Here is a 25,119-nt window from a genome sequence, read left to right on the forward strand (position 1 = left end):
TTCATCTTCTGAAAGTCAGCCAGAACCCTTTTGCAGATTCGACATTTATCTCCGCCATCCTTTTGAAGTTCCATGAAGTTGTTCGAAAAACTTTTGTCAGTAGCCATCACTTGAGCTATGGTAGCCCGAGGTGTGCTGAACTACTGCTACCTGAGAGCACTGCTGTGAGACTACTTAACTTTTAATTCCTTCTTTTCAAAAGGGTTTCCAGTCTTGTCTTTCTGCCTTTCCTCATAGACTCCGCGGTTCTTTATATATCGTATGAACTTTCTCTGCTTAATTTGTCCCAGTCAGAGTTCGGAGTTAAAAATCTATGGCAAAAATAATAAAAAGTCTGAATAATCACTTCAAAATTGTATAAAGCCCTCAAAAACATTCAGAGTAAACAAAAGAGGTCCCAGAACGCACTCCAGAAGCTTTGGAAAAATAAACCAGGATTCCGCCCAATCTAGAGGATCATACAATGTCTGCGACAAATCTGAAACCGAAAGGTGTCCATCTTCCTTCCGCTTGGGTTTCGCATTGCTTTTAATTCGGCTGCTCGCCCCACTGGATCATTGAGTCTGTTCCGCTCCGTTTTCTCTTCGGCTGCTCACACCGCTGAGTCCATGCGTCTATCTTCACGCAGTGGCTTCAGCCGCCGTAAGGGCATTAACTCTCCTGCACTGGGTGTAGTTAGGCTGATGATGATTATGATGATGATGATGATGAAGGCCCTAATTTGACACAGACCTTTCGTAATTAAATTAACAAAAAACTCATTTCAAGGAGAAGGAAGTTATCGAAACGAATTAATTGGTGCGATGGATAAAAAGCTTCCATACTGATCGCCTGTAATCTCCAAGTATCGAGGTAGCAAGTCTGTCATTTGTAACTGTGAAATAAGAGTACGATATGGTTTCAGTCTGGGGCCATTATAAATCTTGATATATATTTTTCTCCTCGGTACAGACACGTTCAGTCGAGGTCAAAGGTCTCTGACCTCCTTTTGAAATTCTTAATCATGCCGCGCTGTGTGTGGGCGCCACTCGCCGATGCACTCCTGTTGTCGAGACCGGTACACAGTGGGGAAAGGGGGGAGGGGGCATTGACTTTGACCTCGGCTGTACGCATGTCAAATTTTTTACGCTTTAAAGGTGACAGTCGGCTGAACCTTTTAATGTACCAGAAGCATCTGTAGAGAGTGGCTTGTTTCTTTGCTTCGGAATCTCTGCCGCTCGTATCTTTGTTTTCAAAAAGGACATAATGTCCATGATAATATAAATATTAATAGAAAATGTACCACCGGCGTTGTGGAAGCCATACACAACGTATTAAGTGCACAAGCTTCAGGACAGTGTTGTGGCGCAGAAAAATTGCCCTTGCCGGACAATTTCTAGTGTACAATTTGTCACGTATTTCAAAAAACGATAATGAAAAATTCTTCTCTCGTTCAGGCATAACCTTGTTTTTCTATATCCTTGGCTTGTATAGCTTCTGCGTTACGTTTCTTCTGCTTGGCTTGGTAATTTGTGTATTGTCAATTTTTGGCATAGTTCAAATTTGTATATGTTTGTATTTTCCACACTGCAACAAGCCCCTGAGAGGTTAGCATTATTCTAAATAAATAAATGATTGCAAGCAATTCTTTGCCGGTAAATTACCTCTCTCCATGGCCTACGAAGCCGGTAGGAAAGTGGAAGGTGCGCATGGAGCACTTAAGCGAATTTATGTCTCATCTTAAGTGAGGAAGCAATATGTATACGACGGGAAGCTCTTCGTGCAAGCAGTACATCTCGCGGATCAAATACAGAGAAGATAGCACTCTGCCCATTTCGCGCAGAAGGAATTTGTCTTGGAGGCTTGACTTCTCGGTGGACTTCATGATCAATGCATGGAATAGAAGTGCGAGCAGATGGGCTTAGGAACAAACTGGGCGGGACCCTGTTCTATCCCAATGAGAATTGCGAAGGCAAGTTTATGACAGTCGAATTTTGTCAAATGACCACGATCGGACACGCTTAAACGCAGTAAGATTTATTCATCGCATCTTCGTGGAAGCACACCTCCCGTAGAAACAGTTGGTGTCGCACCGGTGAGTGGTCTGAGTACATTCGCCCCATACGCAGGGCTGACATCGTCGAGAGTGAGGTAGTGCCTCAAATGGGCCCAGGAGTCGGCGTCCAGGTCGACCAGCTGAGGTCGTCCGTCGTGGCTCTCGCTGCACACGACACTCTCCTTGACGACGCCCGCCAGCCTCATGAAGTCGCGCATTCCTTCGGTGCCCTTGAGCGCCCGCTGAAGCATCGCGGTGGCCACGGCCACGCTCACCGACTGCATTTCGGCGAGCTCTTCTAGCAGCGCAGGATGGCGGCGCACAGGCTCCAGGGCGCGGGCGCAGTACCTGCAGTGGAGGGCGGCGCTCTGTGGGATTGTTAAAGCGCTCGGTACCTACTGAGCGTTTCTTAGTGATTCTCGGAAGTGTCAAACATGCCGGGGGTCACGCTTCTCTGCGCGTCTACGCTGACATGTGACGAACGACAGTTTAAAAATTGGAAACTGCCTCCAAACGCATGGACTGAACCCATCTGCACAAAAACGAGAAGAAACTGAGTGCCTTTACGAGGCAATAAGAAGTTCACACACATGTGCATGCGATTAAATTATTCTTGCGTCCGCATGTGATTGCTTGTTTTTATGCTCCTCGATCGTTGCTGATCGCGACCGTCTTATGTGCTTGCTTCTTAATTTCTCATGTGCCCCTATTATGTATTGTTCAGTTCTGTTGAAACTGGTTACTTTGCACTTACAGTGATTATGCTTGGCCAAAAATAGTTGTGCGCTTTCCCGAGCATCATAATGTCAGTACAAGTGGCTTCTGCAAATATGAAACAAAGCAGCCGCCGCCACTAACAGGCGCAATCCTCGCCGTTTATGTCAATATAAATGAAAAAATGAAAGAGCATGTAATCCTGGAATATGTCTAAGCTATATCTTCTGCAAATATGCTTTCTTTCGGTTTTGTGTTCCCTTCTTAACGTCTATGGTCTCCAGATTATTGAAAATTTTCTACAGCTGCAGTGACAAACCCGACAGAGTTGGAAATAAAACAATTAGCTTGCATACGTTCTTTTGAGTACCTACTGAATATTAAATGTTGAAAGTTTGATTTCACTCTTACAAAGCAAAATGAAATGTAATATCCTTTTTATTGAAGGCTTGGGTTTCTAATTCTAGCTATGTAAATTAGGTGTGCATTCGTAATTTTAAAATGTTGTGAGCAGGCATTTCACACAAAAAGGTGCAAGTTCATGAGAAATATAAATAAGTAAATAAATTGAAACGGCTTTCTAAGCAAAACTTCAGAATGTAACTTTTGCTCCTTCCCCGTGTTTCTGATATCCTTAATCTTCACTGACGTAGCTTCGATTAGACTGTTGCTACAGAATATCAGCACATGCATTGTCTCAACCCGCTTTAGCCGTTCACTTAACTTTGAACTGATTGAACCGCCTCATCGTAATTACTGTTTTCAGTCATCTTTTTAATCAAATTTGGTATATTCGGAAAATTTAGAGCCACCGCAGGAAGCACTTTTCCGGCAGAATCTCGCTGCTGATGCAAAGCAACTGGTCGTCGACCAGCGCACTTTGTGCACACGTACCCGTCGCACCGCCGACCATCAGCGAATTCCTTGGCGCGCGATACCAGGCCGGTATTGCGCCTCGTCGTGTTCCAGACAGCTAAGCAGTCGGCAGCTGTCTCCGTGTGTACGCCTCCACTGACGGTGAAGCTGACGAGGGTGTAATTGTTCGCGACGTCCGCAGACAAGCGCCGAAGGAAGGCTCCGGTGATGGCTGGGTGGGAGGCGTAGAAGCGCACCCTTCGCATGTTCCGGCTGGAGCCGATGACCTCAGCCAAGTGTTCCGACTGCTCTCGGCACAGTACACCACCGTTGTCAAAGATGCTCACTTGCAGCTGCCTGATGCTGGTGTTCCGAGAGATCGAACCCATCATCGCGTTCCAAGACCTGCTCGTCGCGTCCATCCTGTCGTCCACGTTGGAGCACAGAGTCAGCTCCAGCTTACGCAGCGAATGCGTTGCGCCCACATAATCGGCAACCGCCGAGGACCGTGCCTCGTCACGTATCCAGATGGTGATGTGCATCGATGTGATGTGCTCAAACATGGGCAGTTGCCGTAAAAGTTCTATAGCATCGTTAGTCGGCAGGTAGACGTAAATGTCGGAGAATGCCTTGCAGTCGATAAAATCGAAGTCTTCAGAGATGTAGTAACTGCCGAATGAAACCTTCCCTTCCGCGCCGCTTTCTCTCAAAGAGCTGCATAGTATAAGGAATATTTCGCGATTAGTTACGGGCAGATCAATGGTGACAATTTTTAGACTTTCTTTGGCGGAAACCACTCCGAAGAATACGACCCACTGCTGTAAGTTCCAGATGTGGAAAGGAAGCCGAAGTTCTTCTAGTGTCTCGTTCTTGGCCAGTGCTGTAAGCAGGCACTGATATTCGCCGCCAGGCTGAATTCGCGAATTATCCGGAAGAGAGGTTACGGTGAAGCTGCGCAGAATCTCATTTTCTTCAAACAGCCTGGCAGCTAGCTGAGCGCCTTCGGGATGCATGGGAATGTATTTAAGGCTCACATTCCGAACCGTCTTGTTTGTGAGAAGACCTTCGGCGATTTGGCTGATTGAGCTTCGCCTATTGTCGATGTCTGCGACGATCTCCACGGAAATTAAACGCGAGCCGATATTCATGTATTCCAGGAAGGTGTCGCGACCAGCCTCGCCTACTGCAGATTCGTGAACTGACAGTTCCTTGAGAGTGTGGTTCGCTTTTAGGGCGTTGAAAAATATCTTTGCCGCGCTGGTATTCATGCGCAGGCCGGGAATCCTTAGCGTACTTAGTAAACTTGAGCTTTGAAGTAGTGCGGAAACGGAATTTAGGAGATCGTCCGGACATTCTCCGAACGTGGCGCATTCCAGTTCCTCGAGGTGTGTAAGCCAGCGCAGAGTATCACAGAGCGCTTGCTTCATGGCCAGCCCCAAAAAGTGGAACTTGAGCGTCGTCAAAGACGAGTTGCATCGAAGAGCTCCGCACACCATCGCTGCGTGCCTGTTCAGTGGATGCGACCTGACGTAGAAAGACCCTAAGCAGTGGTGCGCCTTCAGAAGCCAGCAGAGAAGTGTCACAGCTTCATGCAGAAGCGTTCCCGCCGGATCTGGCAGGTACAGCCCAGGCTCGTCGAAGCTTACCAGGCACAGCTGGGTCCGTTGTCCTGACAAATCTCGCAGTTCTACTCTCGCGGGGAAGAGCAGTTCGTTCAGGACATCAATCTGTCCCACGACCTGGCAGGTACGGTGCTGGGATGCTGTGCAGGAAGGGAGGGAACCACATTCAACTCCCGTCGAGCTACCTCCGGCGCCCTTTAGTTCTGCGAGGGACGACCGTTTAGCTGTTGGCATCGTTGATGGTCGCGGGGGCCCTTCCGCGGAGAGCCAAGGTGTTGTTCTTGGAAACTGCGAGCAGAAAGTACGATTGCGTTTTTCCTGACTGCTCGACAGGGCAGTATCACCAGCATCAAATCAACTCTCGGAGACCAGCCTAAAGTGACCAGCTGTTTAGTTAAGTATCGCCTGGAATGACTTATGAACAGGTAGACTATTTCTGTCTGAGCAGTCGTAGTGCTGCTTCAAACAGCGCGTTAAGAAAATGGCGGGCGATGTAGCGTCGTTAGGCCAAACGCGAATTAGATGCGCCAGCACTTCAGTTTCTGTTAGAGGCTTGGTTTTCAGTGTCAAGCACTCTTGAGAGAAATCGGCGAAATAGGACTTAAGCTCCGCCTGAGTATGGCGAAGGATATGACGCGATAGGATTAATCGGTTGATGCCCGTAAATGCGAAATTGGTGATTCGCTTAACTTTCATAGATCGCTGGGGTCCCGCGCAGTGATGCGGAGGTTAAGCGATACGTCACTGCCCTGCGATGACGGGCGCTGCCAACCGTAGGGCTTATCGACCGATTTTGCTCTTCCCGAGCAACCTCTCGCGACCAATCATTAACTTGAACTTCCACTTACCACGAGGGCAGGTTGTGATGACGTCACATGGTCACGTGACCTAAATGGTTCCCTTAGGGCAGTTTGCCGATAACCCGGTGGACAGAGGGAGAGTACAGAGAACAGCTAAACGTCAGAATTGAATCTCTAGTGTTAACGCACTAAAATAATTGCAGACTACAAAAAGGTTCGAGTTTTTTCCACCGGCCTTTTCCTCTTTCAGCTTGCGATTTGCGCGCAGCACGCTAAAAATTAGGCGGTGCTTTGCGAGTTGTTGGTTTCTGCCAGGGAAGGGGACGCAGGAGTCAAGTCCAGTCGCTCTCAGTCAGCAGCTATTGGTGTCACGTCCTGTATTCTTTGCACTTGCATATCCACGCTTTTCTGCATACAGTGGGAACACGTTTTCTAGTTCGCAACCTTGAGAGAGTTTGTCTCAGACGGCCTCTTTACTATCTCTGCACTACAGAATAGCTCGCGAGTCGTTACGCAGACCAGCTCACTACAGAGTTGACTGCGTCTTTACTCAGGCCACACTGCTTAAAGAAGCCAACAGCATTCGAAGCAGGCTAGACAGCCAGTCAAACATTGCATTGCCGAGGACTCGTAACGCTTCGCATCGACTGATAACATTAAGGAGTTCGGTGACTGTCGTTGTTCTAATAATATTAATATTATTAATAATTTTATTCACAAATCAACGAATACAATTACAGAAGTCAGGTTCGTCTAAGCCATCATTGTGGCTTGTCACGCGAAGATTGTCAGTCAACAGCAAGACTCGGCCGCAAAATTGACAATTTTTTGGGAAGAGAACAGAAAGAAGACAGTAAAGAAACCGAACCGATTGCAAGTAATAAAATACCAAATAGAAAACATGTAGAAACAGGAAAGTTTCAGAATGGCACAGAAATAATGTATACAACATAATTATTCTAAGTGCAACTTCTTGACTATTATGTGAATGTCATGTATACAATCGCAGGATTTAATTTCAGGGTGAAGAGCATTAAATATATATGGAAGAAAATGAGCTCGAGTATATTTACCAAATCTGGTCCGTGTGTGAGGAACTGAAAATGCAGGCAAATGACGTAAAGGCCGGGGAAGCACAGGGGGGACTTTAAATGTATCGCTCCAGAAATGTTTGAGTATCACGGTATGAACAAAAAGGGATCGAAAATTGGGCATCTCTAGCCTCTGAAAAATGTTCACATCTTGCTGAGTACACACATCGTAAGTAACACTTTTAAACATGCATTTTAACAATTTATTTACACGATGATGCCATATATCAGAATAATGAACAAACGTTGATTCCATACCTAAGTACACTGTAGGCTAAAGAATGAACCAATAATTTCCTGACTGAAATAGGTAAAAACATCTTATGACGATACCACAAACAGACGACTTTACGAAGTTTTGCACAGAGGTAGGACAAGTGAACAGAAATAAGAAGACCGGAATCAAACCAAATGCTCAAATACTTTACAGAATTCTACAGAAAGGAACTGGAGGGCAAGAGCAGTTCTTACATCAGGATGAGTGTAGATAAAGGAGATAAGAAAGTGAGACACTCGAGTGAGCTGCGGAAGCAAACTAACCTTGATTTAGAATTATTAATATCAATTGAATTCATATTAAACTAGCCCATTAATTTTCTGATGTCAGCCTGAAGCATTGAAAATCGGTTGGAAAAATTCACGTAAGTAGCTACAAGTGCAGTATCATCTGCATATTGAAACTGTTTGCAAGTGGGAAGCACATTACTCATGTCCTTAACGTATACATAAAAAGTAAGGGAGACAATATGGAACCTTGCGGTACACATGCCTCGGGAAAAACACGGAGCTGCATATGTTTGAAATGGAAACAAGCTGGCAACGATATGTAAAGAAGTTATGCAACAACCAAAAAAATGGACCAAGAAAACCTAAATTGTAGAGCTTACCTAATAATATAGCACGGCATACTGTGTCAAACGCTTTTGCGACATCCAAAAAAAGGTGCACATGCTACGAGATTTCTTTCAAGTGAAGAAAACAAGTGCTCACTCATTTCTTCTAATAACGCCTGAGTTCCTCTTTTTTCGTTAAACCGTACTGACAACCGGAACCCCCCCCCCCCCTCCCCCTGTTTAGAAATAAAGCTGTTGATTACAAAGAATATATGTTTTTCTAAAACTTTCGCTAAACTAGGCGGGATAGAAATGGGGTGGTAATTATGCACACATTTATCATCGCCACCTTTAAAAAGGGGAAGCAAAACGGCTGTTTTTAAACGCGCAGGAATGCTTCCGCTTGCGATTATCTCGTTTAGGATTTCTAATGGGACGTTCTTCAAAAATGCTGAAATTCCTGTAAAGATCAAACATGCTGATTTTATCGACTCCTGGTGATTGATGCCTGCCGAAGCTGCCTCATAAAGAATAAAGGTCTTCTTCCGTGACAGAGGGAAGGAAAGCGAATTCAATTACCGGATTAGTTGGGCGAGCACTGTAACAGGAATGCTTGGACGCCCCAGAAAACTTAGCGAAAAATGTGTTAAAGTGGTTAACGACTGTTCATAAACCTGAATCAAAATTGTTCTGAACGTCATTTACAGAGTTTGAAGGCAAATCTCTCATGTCGCTTATAAGAGACCACATTTTCTTGGCATTATGACGATGTTGATGGAAGCGGGTTCTATTGTACGAACGCTTGGCCGCACGAATGAGGTAATTTACTTTATTTCGAGAAGTTCTAAATTGAGCACGCAGCGCGTTATCACTGGGCGTAAGTCTGCAGCGTTGCCACAGTAGGTCTTTTTCGTTGACAGCGGTCAAAATCACACTGTTTATTCAGGGTTGATTCGAGCGGCGTTGGCGGACATAAACTTTCCTTTCACTACATTTGTAAATAGATTCCATCGAGCATGAAAATGTATCATACAGTTCTGACCTCTTGGTGGTTTCAAGCATACCTGGCCAGTCGAACAAAGCTACAAGTTTATCAAAAGAAACAGTATGAGTAACACACCGGCAGTTGTTAGATCTAGAACATGACGAAAGAGACGGGAAGCGCAACTGACAGGCAATAATGTAATGGTCAGCAACTTTTTGCTGTATTACTGCACCGTGGACTGAAGCAATCTCCGTGCTGATGTTGAAATGATCTATATTATACTTTACTAAATAATTAAGAAGTAATTCTTCCCTACTTGAAATGTCAATGACGCCTTCAAGGCCGTGTTTCGCAATGATATCTAAGTAACCACAAGTCGAGGGTAGAGCATATCAGTGACTTGTGCACTTTGCTTTCTAGATACCCGTATCCTGCCGCGTGTTTACCGAGACTGGGCGCCGCGCAAGCTTCTCGCCATCGTCCCATCATCCCGTCGTATCATCGAACGCCTTACCTGTCCACTGGTGTCTCCGTTGCGTGTCACCGCTGAATGGGACCCATCCTGTGACGTCACAGACGGAGAGAGCGCCACCTAGAGCAGACTCATCACCAGGGACGCCTATAAAGCCATCCTCCGGCTTCGCACTTCTGGGATTCGCGGCCACAAGAGCATATCAGTGACTTGTGCACTTTGCTTTCTAGATACCCGTATCCTGCCGCGTGTTTACCGAGACTGGGCGCCGCGCAAGCTTCTCGCCATCGTCCCATCATCCCGTCGTATCATCGAACGCCTTACCTGTCCACTGGTGTCTCCGTTGCGTGTCACCGCTGAATGGGACCCATCCTGTGACGTCACAGACGGAGAGAGCGCCACCTAGAGCAGACTCATCACCAGGGACGCCTATAAAGCCATCCTCCGGCTTCGCACTTCTGGGATTCGCGGCCACAAGAGCATATCAGTGACTTGTGCACTTTGCTTTCTAGGTAGGCCTTTTTACTTATTGATCAATTTTTAGCATATTCCTGTGGCCGCTGATCCCAATTTGCAGTGTTTCAATGGGTGTGGATTTGTGCACGTATCGCGCTCGCATCGGCTCATTTGCTTCCTGTCGCGCACATGTATGTGAACAGAACTATCGATTTAAACCAGGGGCTGGACTAGTCCGTGAACTTTGCCCGAGACCAACTTCATTCCTGCTTTCCGCATGCCTGACCCTACTTTTGCTTTGTGCGGGCGATGTGGAAGCAAACCCCGGACCAAAGATTGATGACGTGCTCGCACTGTTAAAAGAATGCCATGCTGAAACGTCAGAAACACTAGAAGAAATCAAACAGGACTTAAACAACATCCAGGACCGTGTTTCTGTAATAGAGAAAAGTATGTCCGCTGTACTTGATATGAAGAAAAACTTCGACACCGTGTCTTCTTCTGTAGAAGACGTCAAGACTAATATACGCAAAACAAACGATGAACTTACAGGTGTAGTCGAAGACATGAACAACAGAATGAGAAGGAACAACTTGATTATTAAAGGGCTCGCTGAAGAAGAACATGAAGGGTATGCAGAAACAGAAAAAATAGTTAAGGACTTCTTTAGCGATCATCTAATATACAGTGCGGGATCCACTCCACGCTTGCCTCATCTACATCACCCTCTATCCAACCTACATTATATCCTGAATCTTAAATCTAAACTCGAAGCATTTCAGAATGCACAAAACTAAACTGCAAAAGATCTTACGGAACCAAAAGTTTGGCTAGACGAAGACTTCTCCCCGAAGGTTCTACATGCTCGGAAAAAGCTGCGCGACTTCGCTAAAGCGAATATCAGAGAAAACGAGCGCTATTCCGTGAGATTTGACAAGCTTCACATGAAAAATGGTGTTTACCGGTATGATTCGGCAACAGACAGCGTGAAAAAACTTCCTTCCAGGCATACGCCCCCCGACAATTGACAGTGTTCCGCAATGAAAGCCAACCGTAACAAAATCAAACCAATCTCCTTGGTCTTGGCAAACTTCCGCAGCATACATAACAAAGTAGACGCACTTAAAGCCATTGCACATTCCTGCTCAGCTGATATCATCGTGGGCACGGAAACGTGGCTGACCGAAGACGTTGCATGTCACGACATCGCGCTTCCATCATCGTTTGTGTTATTTAGGAAAGATAGGGTTGATTCTCGACGAGGAGGAGGAGTGCTAATTGCGATTAACAAAGACTTTAATACATCTCTTATTCCTATCGACTCTCCCTTAGAAATAGTCTGGGTTTCTGCTCAACTTGGTCATATGCTTTGCATTATAGGCGCCTGTTATAGACCACCAAGTAGCCATCCTGAGTTTTTTGAACTGTTAAACGACGCTATCGAGCAGATCCTTGCCAAGCACCCGAATTGCCTCCTATTTCTAGCTGGTGACTTTAACTTTCCTGCGATTAACTGGACGACGCTAACTGTTGAGCCCGATAGTAACCGACAAGAGAACATTAACTTCCTTCATTTACTTCAATATCACCAGCTCACCCAAATTGTTCACGAGCCCACTCGCGGTAACCATATCCTGGACCTTATCCTAACAACCCATCCTGAACTTTTAGACATCCACGTCTTAGAAGAAATAAGTGACCACAAAGTTGTGCATTGTTCTCTTCTAATTCCACGGACCGACAAAACAAAAACCAAGAAGCTTATCTACAACTACGCACGTGCGGATGTTGAAAAAATGAACCTGTTGCTGGAAACTTTCACAAGCAGTTTTCAGGCCAATTTTCATAACTGCACGACTAATGAAAATTGGAAGTTGTTTCCTGAGAAACTCAGAGAAATTGAAGATTCATGCGTGCCAAAACGAATGATAAGCACACGTACTAACGATCCTTGGTTCACCGCAGATGTCAATAGGGCACTAAATAGGAAGAAAAGAGCATTTAGAAAAGCGGTTCGATCAAAGGAAGCTACAGACTGGGAAAGCTACAAAAACATTTCCAAAATAGCTGAGAAACAAATTTCTGAAGCCAAAGACAAATACTTTAATTTTACACTTCCTAGTTTGATCAGAACTGACCCCAAGAAATTTTGGAACACTGTTAACCCTAAAAGCGCTAGTACGGTTCCTGTTCTTTTGGATGTAAACGGCAGCCCCCTACCTATAGAACAATGTGCAGAGCAATTCAATAGCCACTTTTCACAAGTTTTTACGGACGAATTGCCCATTTACAATCCTCTCCTGCTTCCTGAGGCCCATATCCAGATTCCCTTTTCACCCATTCACATATCTGCGCTTGGCGTGGCTCGTGCAATTGAACGCCTACCTCACCACACTAGCCCAGGACCCGATGGTATCAACGCGAAACTGTTAAAGATAACCTGCCAGCACACAGCTTTCCTGCTATCTCTCATTTTCCAGCAGTCACTCGATACGACATGCGTGCCAGAAGATTGGAGGTCCGCTTATGTAATCCCGGTATTTAAATCTGGAGACAGGTCCGTTCCTAATAATTACAGGCCGATTTCACTAACCTCGATATGTTGCAAGGTACTCGAACACATAATATACACTAACATTATGACTCATCTTAACCAGAACAGCTTGCTTCATAACAACCAGCATGGCTTCCGCAAACATTTATCGTGTCAGACACAGTTATTTGAGTTAATAACGGACCTTCATCAAGCAATCGATTCTTCCCTCTACATTGACTCCATCTTCATTGACTTCTCTAAAGCCTTTGATCGCGTGCCTCATAACCGCCTGATAATAAAAATACGAAACCTGCAGCTGGACCAACATACCACGCAGTGGATTAACGCATTTCTAACAAATCGCTTTCAGTCAGTTAAGTTAGGGAGCTTCTCATCAAGACGTACAGGTGTTGATTCAGGAGTTCCCCAGGGTACGGTGCTGGGTCCACTGCTTTTCTTAATATATATTAATGACATCACGTCGAACATAACATCCACAATACGATTATTTGCAGACGACTGTGTGATTTACCGAGCAATATCGAGCCCTTGCGACATCGTTGCTCTCCAGACTGATCTTGACGAGCTAACTCATTGGTGCGACAGGTGGCAAATGGTAATTAACGCAGATAAAACTAAACATATTAAGTTTACTTCCACTGCTAGCCCGAGTCCTAATGCCTACACAGTTAATAATACTATCATTGAAACTGCAGCGTCGGTAAAATACCTCGGTGTAAATTTTAACTCTAATTTATCCTGGAACACTCATATTGAACTGATCACTGCCAAAGCCTTAAAAAAACTTGGTCTTCTTAAACGCCGACTACACCTAGGCAACCAGGACACAAAACTGAATGCATTCAACATGCTAATCAGGCCTGCGATCGAATACGCGTCAGTGATCTGGAACCCTCATCATACCTATCTTATTAACATGTTGGAATCCATACAAAATAAGGCTGCTCGATTCATCCTTTCCCGTTACTCTAGATACCAAAGTGTAACAGCACTGAAAACATCGCTCCATCTCCCGCCTCTGGTCATGCGCAGAAATTTCAGCCGCTTATCTTTTTTCCACACTCTTTACCACAGCAACACACCATTTGCAAGTTCACATCTTCTCCCGGCACCGCACACATCGGCTCGTGTAGACCATATCAAGAAGACTAAACCCATTTTCGCTCGGACAGAACGATACAAGTACTCACCTTTGGTCCTGGCTATTGAAGAATGGAATTCGCTTCCGTCTAGCATTGCGAATATCACTGGAACATCGTCATTTCAAACAGCTCTTTGGTCATACTTAGAAAATTCCAATGTAGAATGATGTGCGTTTCTAGTTTTGTGCGTTTTGTTTGCTTCAGTGTGTGCGTGTCGGCCCAAACGTTCCTCGAAATGTTAGATGCCATCCTTTGTAACTTCTGAAGGTGTAATTTTTGTTATTTTGATTTGTGGGATTTGTTACATGTGCATTTTTCCAAGCATCTGTTCATAGCCACTTTTTCCTATTGTCTTGTACCCTACTTCTTAACTTGTTTATTTCTGTGTTCAGCCGTTTATGTTTTGTGTTGTATATTTAAGTTTTCCTTGATGAATCCCCCCCTATGTAATGCCCGCATTGGGCCTTTAGGGTATTGAAATAAATAAATAAATAAATATGTTAGGGTCTAACGAGGACCTCAGTAAATATGTTTCAAACTCATGAATGAACGATTGCAGGTTACACGAAGGTGGTCTGTATATTTCCAATAGGGATAATTGGCTAAACTCGTTTGAAATCTTAAGCGGCAGAGATTCCGCACTAGAGAAATTTTCCACTATCCTTTCCACGATGCAAGTAACCTGCACAAAAACTCCTTATCCCCCGCCCCATTGGGAGTCTCGAGTGAACCAAAAGGAAACGAATCCTGGGATTGTGAATGACTCGCTCGGAGATGCGGGTACATTTATTTCAGTAAGAACAAATACGTCTACTTTGTGTAAAATACCGTCAACGTGAGTACAAAACGACTCCCAATGTTTTCGCAAGCTGCGGATATTAACATGGACAGTAGTAACTGCCGAAGGAAAGGAAAAATGACAATCAAATGCCTAAAAGTCAACCAAACTCGCACAGAGCCATGATGTAGCACTACAAACATCTTGTCAGGGATAGATGCGGCGGTAGCAACGGTCACGTTAAGGGCACCAGATCGCTCACGTGATTCACACGAATCAACGAAGCACCATCCTCTTTATTTGCACCATCCTCTTTATTTCCCTCTTTGGTCCGAACATGCCTCTAACTCTTTTCTTTTCCTTTTTTCCTGGTAAGCCAAAACAATTCTTTGTTTACCGCTGTAAGATTCTCATTGAACAAAAGTCGGGGGTCTTCCTCAGATAATAATAATAATAATAATAATAATAATAATAATAATAATAATAATAATAATAATAATAATAATAATATTAATAATAATAATAATAATAATAATATATAATAATAATAATAATAATAATAATAATAATAATCAATCTTTATTTTTCGGTGCCCAGGAACAACCCATAGGTCTTGGTGCTGGTACACCATTCACACACACAAAATGTAAATTTATTTCACTACAAAGGAAGACACTCAGGGGAGGTAATGCAGCAGTCAAGGCGATAGAAAAAAAAAGACACATAAATAGGCGTGACAGCAAGCATGAAGCAAAAAAGCGAAAACAAGAAAACAGCGAGAACAGCGGTAAATGAAAACAGCTAGAACAGGCAACAGACATATAAATAACTAATGAAACAATAAACAAAGAGAATGAACGACCGATAACAGCCAAGTACAGCATATAGCAAAATACAAAGAAGAATAAAGCCAATACTAATAAGAACGAATAAGAAACCTCTGAAATACAAGCTAGAAATACAATCATACACAATAAGAAACGTAATTAGTGAACGCGTTACAGACAATCAGGCGTGAGTATACAGTATTAAAGAAATAATATTAATGAAAACAAGTACACATGATTAACAAATAAGGAGAGAAAAAAACAATATAATACCGGTGCAAACGCACAAGTGTAGTAAAGACAAAATGCATGAAAGGGGAAGATATGTATGAGAAAAACAGTGCTCAAAGTGGAACGTCACGGACATCCAATATAAAGGAAGGGAGAGAATTATCGAATATATCTAGGTGAGGACAAAGAGAATTAAACAACTTTTGCATTCTGTCCAGAGGGGAGAGGGAGTGCAGGAGCGCAGAAACTTGGAATGGTCGGAATTCCCTTATGCTCTTTCGCGGTACACGCAAAAGGATACGCGCTAGGCGCTGAGGGCATAGAATGTGACCATGAAGAAGTTTATACAAGAAAATTATATCTGCCCTCACGCGACGGCAGCTAAGAGAAGGAAGCTGCAGTGAGTTACTCCGTCTGGTACGAGAGCTGGAAGTTTTGCAAGAAAACCGATGTTGAAATATGCGTAAAAACTTTAGCTGAACTCTGTCGATTTTTTCACAGTTCGACTGGCAAGTGCCACTCCTAACAGACTCATATTCCAAAAGCGGCAAGCATATGGAGAGGTAGAGCTTTAAGAAAGGAAGTGGGGCTCGAAACTCTCTCGAAAGCCTGCAGATGAAGCCGAGTGTACGCATAGCCCGTAGAGCAATGCGTTTTGTACGAGAGGAAAAGCTGAGGCTACGGTCGAAAAGTACGCCGAGGTCATTAATTTCATCAACCCTGGGCAGCGGCCTACCATTCACCGAATAAGAGTAGAGAAGACTGTGCGTTTTACGCGTAAATGAGACAACCTTGGTTTTAGATGAATTGAGAGTGAGCCCATTCTTCAAGCACCAATCACAGAAGGCGGATATGTCCGATTGCAATGACAAGCAATCGTGAAGAGTATGTATTGCCTTGAACATTTTTATATCGTCCGCATAAAGGAGAAATGAGGAGTTTTTGACCACGGAGGAAACGTCATTGATAAAAACAGAGAACAGAAGCGGGCCTAATACCGAGCCCTCAGGAACTCCGCTGGTTGGAGTGTAAACAAATGAGGTCTGTCCATTTACACTGACAAAGCAGGACCGATCAAGAAGATAGTTGCGTAGGAGGGCTACAATTGAAACGTCGATCTCAAACAGCAGAAGCTTTTGAAGAAGTAATGAGTGAGTAGCAACGTCGAAAGCTTTGCTCAAATCACAGTACACAGCGTCTACCTGACTCCGCTGAAGGACTTCAGCTGATGTATACGTCATAAAAGTCACAAGGTTAGTTGCAGTAGAACGACCTTTTATGAAACCATGCTGATTATGAATGATTACATTTTTGAGGTGGAAGGAAAGTACTTTATGCAAAGCTAATTCAAAAAGCTTAAAGGTTGCACAAAGAAGAGAAATGGGGCGGTAGTTCGAAACATCAGATTTGTTTCCTGATTTGAAGACAGGGAAAACACGCGCCGTTTTCCACACGCGGGGAAAGGCAGAATTTTTCAAACAGTTATTAAATATTGTGGTTAAAACAGGGACGAAAGTACTATTGAAGGCTTTTATTATGGCGGCTGGAATGCCATCAGGTCCAGGGGACAACGATGGTTTCAGACACTTAAGACTCTCACTTACTAACTTCTCGTCAAGAAGAACGGAATTATGTGCGCCAGCTGGAAGGCATACGGAATCGCAACGTGGAGATTTGTACACGGAGGAAAAGTGTTGAGCAAAGCCGTCAGCGACATTCCGAATTTCATTCTCATGAGAGTCAACTAAGTGAATATGACTATCAGATTTATTCGAACGCTTGCGAACGTATCACCAGAATTCAGTAGGACGATTAGAGGCACTATTCTCTAAATAATCAAGATAGGACTCATGATCCCGCTTGTACAGGCGTTTGCAAAGGGAACGCAAGCGGCGAAATTCATCTGCCCATGTATCCAGCCCAGGGCGTTTCGCTTTATGGTGGGCCCGCTCCTTAAGTTTCAGCGCTGTTCTAAGTTCCTTGGAAAACCAGAACGGAAACTTGCTGCGAGTAGGAGTGTGCAGAGGTATGTACTGGCGCATACCATTGAGAACTATTTCAGTGAAGCGACTGACTTGTTCGTCAACATCGCTGATTTCGCTTAAAACAGACCAGTCGACAGAAGCGAAGAAACCGAAGAGACCAACATAGTCGCCAAGTGCGTAAGCGAAACGGGGGGAATTCCCCGCACGATTTGAATTAGCAGAAGGTGGGACAGAAACCGAAGCCTTTATTAGAATTGGAGGATGAAATTTGTCACAGCGAGTAAGTGAGATGTCAGATGACGAGACTCGAACATTTTCAAAATTAGATAAACAAATGTCAAGAACATTACCACAACAGTTTTCAAATAAATTGTGTTGCTGCAAGGTGTTAAAAGCTATGAAATCTAAAAGCCGGTTGCACTTACTAACTACATAATGATTGTTGTGTGAATATGTAAAGGTATTCCAGTTAATACCTGGAGTATTAAAATCCCCTAAAATGAGCAGTTTGTGCTTGCAATGAGAAGTGATAACATATTCAATAGAATGTAGTCCATCATCGTAGGCAGGAGGAGGCAGATTAGGGGAAATATAGAAAGCTGCCAATAAGAGTTTTTGATGTCGAGTTAAAGTGAGTTCTAACCAGACAGATTCTTCGATGGTTTCCAGGTCGGAACGCCGAACGCACTGCACGGAACTGTCAATAGCAATGAGCACTCCCCCTCCCTTTTGTTTAGAAGCTGATTCAGGGCGGTCGCTTCGAAAAACAGAATAGTTATTAGGAAAGAAGTCACCTGAGTTAACTTCGCTAGACAGCCAGGTCTCAGTAATTACAACAGCCGAATAACAAGAGGCTAATGCATTAGAAAAAAATACAGGTCCCTTAGTCCGAAGACCTCGGGCATTTTGGTAATATATATCCAAGTTAGGGTTGACTGCGATCAACCGTCAGCTCGGAAGGATGCAACATACCATCCAGGAGCTTTCCACGAAAAGCCTTGAAGATGCAGCCCGTAGGCCACATCGAAGGGTCAACAAGCTGATCGTAAAATTCCGCGCTGACTGTGAGGTAGAAGGACGAGTAGGAGTCATATTTCGTTTTCAACTGCCGGCAGGAAAGGGGGGTGACGTTCACGCACTTCAGATGGTTCGTCAGATCAGCCGACGTTGTCTCAGGGCACAGCTTGGAGACGAAAATAGCCTTCGGGCGCTTCTGAGGTCTGGCGACGTTCAGACTGGATGAGCTCGACGAGCCAGTGATGGCTGGGCTTCGGTGCTTCTTCTCCGCCTCAGGCGAATAAACTAGAAGTGGGGGGACAGATACAGATGTCGGGCAGGTGGCCAAATCAACAGGTGCCATCCCACAGTGAAGGGCAGCAGAGTAGCTCTTGGATGGCTGGAACATACGGAAAGGACTGCTCGCGGACAGGGGCTCGACGAAAGGCGGATCACGCTGCGATGAAGCAGGGCGCCTCGCAAGCTCCTCGCGTAAGCTGCGAACATCAGCCCGCAGAGAGGCAACGACCTCGGCCTGGAGAGCGAGCGCCCGCGAGTTGTCACCACGAAGGCGCTCATTCTCCTCCCGCAGCTGGGCGACCTCGTCGCTCAGAAACGAGATTCCTTCATGTGCGTCGAGGAGGAGAGCCCGAAGGGAGGCAAGCGCACCGTCAGGTTCGCCCGTCGGGGAGAAAGTGAGGGAACCGGTCGGGTCGGTCGGGTGATGGGGCTGGTGGGCCGTGGAAGAAAGGAATGCAGCCGCTGACTCGCCACCGTCGCTAGGCTTAGCACCGCCGCAAGACGACAAACACAGATTGCACATGAATGGTCTCGAGCCGGACTTCAAAAGCTGCAGCTCGTCGTCACTCCAAGTGACACACTTCGCGTGTACACGTTTGTTGCAGTCGGCACAACGAAAAAACTGCTGCTTACCAAAAAACGGACGGGAGCACAGCACACATGCGTCCTTACTGGGCGCCATAATAATAATAATAATAATAATAATAATAATAATAATAATAATAATAATAATAATAATAATAATAATAATAATAATAATAATAATAATAATAATAATAATAATATTATTTTATTCAACAAAACTCGAAACAATAGCAGAAACCAGGTTCGCCTAAGCCATCATTGTGGCTTGTCACGCGAAGCCTGACAGTCGACAGCCAAACTCGGCCGCAAAATTGACTATTTTTTTTAAAAAGGAGACACTAAAGATACAAAACAGACAGTAAGTAATATCACATCAAACACAAAATAGGTGGAAACCGAAAAGTTTTGCTGTGCATAGAAATTGAACTATACAGTTTAATTATTCTAAGTACCATTTCCTTAGATTATTGCGAATATCACGTATAGACTCACAGGAATTAATTTCAGAGGGAACAGCATTAAATATATTTGAAACATAATAAGCTCGAGCATATTTACCAAATCTGGTCCGCGCGCGAGGAACTAAAAATGCAGGAGCGTGACGTAAACGCCGAGGAAGCACAATGGGGACTTTAAATGTATCGCTCCAGAAATGCTTTAGTACAACAGTATGAACAAAAAGGGATCGAAAATTCGGCATCCTTAGCATCTGAAAAAGGTTGACATCTTGCGGAGTGCACACATCGTAAGTAACACTCTTTAGCGTGCATTTTAACAATCTATTTACACGTTGATGCCAGATACAAGAACAATGAACAAAAGTTGTGATTCCATACCTAAGTACACTGTAGGCTAAAGAACGAACCAATAATTTCCTCACCGAAATAGGTAAAAACATCTTAATACGATACAATAAACAGACGACTTTGCGAAGTTTTGCACACACGTAGGATAAGTGAATAGAAAAAAGAAACCGGAATCAAACCAAATCCCCAAATAATAATAATAATAATCAATCAATCAATCTTTATTTTTCAGTGCCCAGGAACAACCCAAAGGTCTTGTTGCTGGTACACCATTCACACGCACAAAATGTAAATTTATTACACCACAAAGGACGACACTCAGGGGAGGTAATGCAGCAGTCAAGGCGATAGAAAAAAAAAGACATATAAACTAGGCGTGACAGCAAGCATGAAGCAAAAAAGCGAAAACAAGAAAACAGCGAGAGCAGCGGTAAATGAAAACAGCTAGAACAGGCAACACAATATAAATAACTGATGGAACAATAAACAAAGAGAATGAACACAAGAACAACCGATAACAGCAAAGTACAGCATATAGCAAAATATAAACAAGAATAAAGCCAATACTAATATGAACGAATAAGAAACCTCTGAAATACAAGCTAGAAATACAATCATACACGATAAGAAATGTAATTAGTGAACGCGTTACAGACAGTCAGGCGTGAGTACACAGTACTAAAGAAATAATATTAATGAAAACAAGTAGACGTGATGAACAATTCAGGAGAAAAAAAAACAATATAATACCGGTGCAAATGCACAAGTGTAGTAAAGACGAAATGCATGACAGGGGAAGTTATGTATGAGAAAAAGAATGCTCAAAGTGGAACGTCACGGACATCCAATATAAAGGAAGGGAGAGAATGTTCGAATATATCAAGGTGGGGACAAAGAGAATTAAACAGCTTTTGCATTCTGTCCAGAGGGGAGAGGGAGGGCAGGAGCGCAGAAACTTGGAATGGTCTGAATTCCCTTATGCTCTTTCGCGGTACACGCAAAAGGATACGCGCTAGGCGCTGCGGGCATAGAATGTGACCATGAAGAAGTTTATACAAGAAAATTATATCTGCCCTCACGCGACGGCAGCTAAGAGAAGGAAGCTGCAGTGAGTTACTTCGTCTCTAATCCGCTCGTCTTCGCCATGCAGGTGCTCTCGCCCCTCATCGTCTGCGTCATGCTCCCTGGCATGTTTTGCGCTCCCTGGTCGAGCACGATCGAGCATGCGCCCCTGCACGACGCAGCTTACGGAGGTCCCATCAACAAGGCAACCAAAAACGCCCCTTTTCCTGCAATATCGGCTCAAAACAACTGGATCCTCAGACCAGATTGGAAGGCCCCATCGTCAGCGACAACATTCAACGTGTCAACTATAAATGAACAGCGACCGTCACCGGCACTCTGTGGGCTCGGTGGCTGTGCCACAACACAGTTCTCTAATCCGCTCGTCTTCGCCATGCAAGTTGGTGGCCATTACAGTCTCTTTTCAAAGAAAACGAGTAACTATTTTTTGGTGCAGCTCCCGAGCCCTCAGTGCTGCCTTGTTATCAGTGTTGAGTGTCTTCACGTTGTTCATTTTTTGTTACTGTCGTGTGGTGATATTGAGAGCAACCCCGGTCCTGACAAGCTAGACATTATTCTTCACGAACTAAAAAAGATGTCTTCTAGCCAGACCACATTAGTAACTGAAGTGCAGGAGCTTAAGAGCCAACTTCTCTCAATGGACCAGAAAATGGCAGATTTCACCACCCGTCTCAGCACTTCAGAAACTCACTGCGGAAATCTGTCTACAATGCGCACTGACCTAGAAGCAATCCAAACCACTACGACCGAAACGACTCGCCTAGTTAGTGTGCTAGAGGCTTGCCTGGAAGACGTTGAAAACCGCTCCCGGCGACACAACCTAATTTTCTATGGTTTACCTGATACCAACCCCTCTGAAACCTATTCGCAATCCGAAGAAATAATCACTCGCCACTGCTCTCAATAACTTGATATCCAGTTAAGCCCAATCGAAATTGAACGTGCTCACCGCCTCGGAAGACACTCTCAAGATCGGCAACGCCCGATTATCGTCAAATTTACATCCTTCAAAACAAAAGAATCAGTTCTTTTCCAAAGGTCCAAAGTTCAAAGATACAGGCTACAGCGTAGGTGAAGATTTTTCGCGCCGCGTCCAGAATTGCCGAAAACAGCTTATAGCTTTCGCTAAGGCAAAGTCTGTCTTATTCCCTGCGGTTTAAAACGCTGCATATCGGCCCAAAGCATTACATTTTTGATGAAAGTTCTGAAACTGTTAAAGAAATATCTTAACAATCAACTCACCCCTGCCGGCAACCGCATTATTCCCCACCTACTCCTCGTGCCAACTTTTCCCTATCGGTTATCTTTACTAACATCCGCAGCTTCTTGCCGAAACGCGATATCGTGTCAAACCTTATTTCATCATCAGGCAGCGATCTACTTGTATTAACCGAAACATGGTTGAACAGCGATATAAATGACTCAGAGATCTTGTTTGATTTGCCAAATTTTCGTCTTTTTCGCACCGATAGAAAAAAAGCCCGCGGAGGGGAAGTTCTAATTGCCGTCAACGAACAGTTATCATGCTCCGTCATCAATGTCTGCTCGGACTTGGAAATACTATGGCTCATGTGCCGTGCTTCACCCCTGTCACTTCTAATTGGGGTGTGCTATAGACCACCTCGAAGTAGTCCCGACTTTCCTCGCAAGCTTCACAATATCCTAAATCAACTGGTTTCAAAGCACCCTAAGGCACATATCCTCCTATTTGGGGATTTCAACTACCCCAATATCGACTGGAATAGTCAACCTCAGCCCATGGTCAGTCAGGAAGAGTCGAGAGAATTCCTTGATGTCTGTCGTAATTTTAATTTGACCCAATTAGTATCTGAACCAACACGTGTGGCAGGAGAAGCAGCTAACACTCTAGACCTCATTCTGACCACTTATCCAGATAGCTTAGAATCCCTTACGTACCTCCGCGAAATCAGCGACCATAAAGTAATTCATGCCACTTTCAGCTTTACACCTGTGTTAAAATAACCTTCCCGGAAAACTATTATGCTCTACGACAAGGGAAACTACGAAGCAATCAGCAATGAATTAAATAACTTCTTGTCAATGTTTGAAACATCCTTTCATAGCAGAAGTGTAAATGAAAACTGGACACTCTTCAAACATAAAATAGCTGACGTAACCAATAAATGTATCCCGACGTGCAGTTTTAGGAAGCGTAATCAGAAGCCGTGGTTCACCAAAACATAAAAAGACGCGAAAATAAGAAAAAACGCGCATTTCGTACAGCGAAGCGACAAGGAAACCCAAATGCGTGGGTAAAATACCATGAAGTGCAACACTTGTACTTGGCCGCGATTGTTAAAGCTAAGCGCTCCTTCTACGAAGTCGACCCACCAAAAATGATAATCGATAACCCCAAAAAATTCTGGAAAGTGATAAACCCAAAAGAAACGCGCGCTATCACCCTCACTAACAATGCCGGTGTTACAATGACTGATACCGAATGTGCAAACGCATTTAACACTGCTTTTTCGTCCGTTTTTACTGACGAATCCGAATTGCCCTGTTCTACACTACCACTTGTTATCACCACAGCCTAGGAACCCACAACTTTCAACATGTAGCGGAATTTCATGCATAATTGATAAAATAAAGAACTCATCCGCTACCGGCATAGATGATATAAACTCAAAAATATTAAAGAACGCTAAACTAGCTTGCTCCAGTATGCTTTGTGCACTGTTTACGCAATCATTGTCTGAAGGAACCATACCTGACGACTGGAAAGTGGGGAAGGTCGTTCCCATCCACAAAACAGGTTACAGGTACTACTGATTCACCTCTTAATTATCGCCCTATTTAATTAACAAGTGTACCCTGCAAATTAATGGAACATGTCATTTACAGCCAAATCATACAATTCCTAGATTCCAATCACTTCTTCCATCCGTCACAGCATGGATTTCGGAAAGGTTTTTCCTGCGAAACTCAGCTAGCCATTTTTCTTCATGACATTCACGCCAACCTTGACACTAACCTACAAACTGATGCCATATTCCTAGACTTTGCTAAGGCTTTCGACAAAGTACCTCATCAACGCTTGCTTCTCAAACTCTCTCAGCTGAACCTAGATCCAAACATCATCGCGTGGATTAAAGAATTCCTCACGCATCGTTCTCAGTCTGTCTTCATTAATAATCAGCCCTCCCACCCGCTTCCAGTAAGCTCCGGCGTCCCGCAGGGTTCCGTTCTCGGTCCTTTGTTATTCCTTATTTACATTAACGACCTACCCCAGCATGTATATTGTCATATCCGTCTGTTTGCTGATGACTGCGTTATTTATCGTTCAGTCACTAACCCTTCTGACCAAGAATCCCTACAGGCTGACCTAAACCATGTGCAAAACTGGTGTTTGCAGTGGCTGATGACACTTAACCCTAACAAATGTAAGTATATGTCTTTTCACCGCCGCCGAAATCCTTTTGTTTTCCAGGACACAATTTCTAACTCCTCTGTCGACCTCGTCCAGTCGTACAAATACTTAGGTATCACCATTTCTAATGATTTATCCTGGCGTCTGCATGTGACTAACCTGATATCATCAGCTAATAAAACACTTGGCTTCTTGAAACGTCACCTGCGGGATGCCCCTCAACATGTAAGACTACAAGCATACATTTCACTCATCAGAACTAAACTGGCATTCGCATCGGCCATCTGGAACCCTCACCAAGCATATCTAACAAACGCCCTCGAAGCTGTGCAGAACAGGGCCGCCAGATTCATTCATTCCTCGTATTCATACGACGTTAGCATATCACCTCTAAAATTGCAATCAGGTCTATCTAATCTCTCTGCTCGCCGTCGCACTGCCAGTCTCGTCTTATTTCACAAGTTTTTTTATTCGCCACTCAGACAAGAACCCTACATCTGCGCACCCCCGCCGCGCCGATCCCATCGCATCAGTCACCCTCTTCATGTTTTGCGCCCACGTGCCCGTACCACTGT

At 44.3% G+C, this 25,119-nt stretch overlaps 1 protein-coding gene across 1 annotated transcript in view; it reads right to left on the minus strand.

Moving 5' to 3' along the window:
* Positions 1–2,016: 2,016 nt before the first annotated feature.
* Positions 2,017–25,119, minus strand: part of LOC144133785 (uncharacterized) — a 64,245-nt gene continuing 41,142 nt past the window's right edge. The window contains exons 2-3 of the mRNA XM_077666888.1: positions 3,644–5,514; positions 2,017–2,383 (exon numbers count right to left, since the gene is read on the minus strand). Of these exons, the coding sequence (XP_077523014.1) occupies positions 2,017–2,383; positions 3,644–5,460 (2,184 nt within the window). The 5' untranslated portion in view covers positions 5,461–5,514. The remainder of the gene's footprint in view (positions 2,384–3,643; positions 5,515–25,119) is intronic.

This window comes from Amblyomma americanum, chromosome 5 (assembly GCF_052857255.1).
Source record: "Amblyomma americanum isolate KBUSLIRL-KWMA chromosome 5, ASM5285725v1, whole genome shotgun sequence".
NCBI classification, from domain to species: domain Eukaryota; kingdom Metazoa; phylum Arthropoda; class Arachnida; order Ixodida; family Ixodidae; genus Amblyomma; species Amblyomma americanum.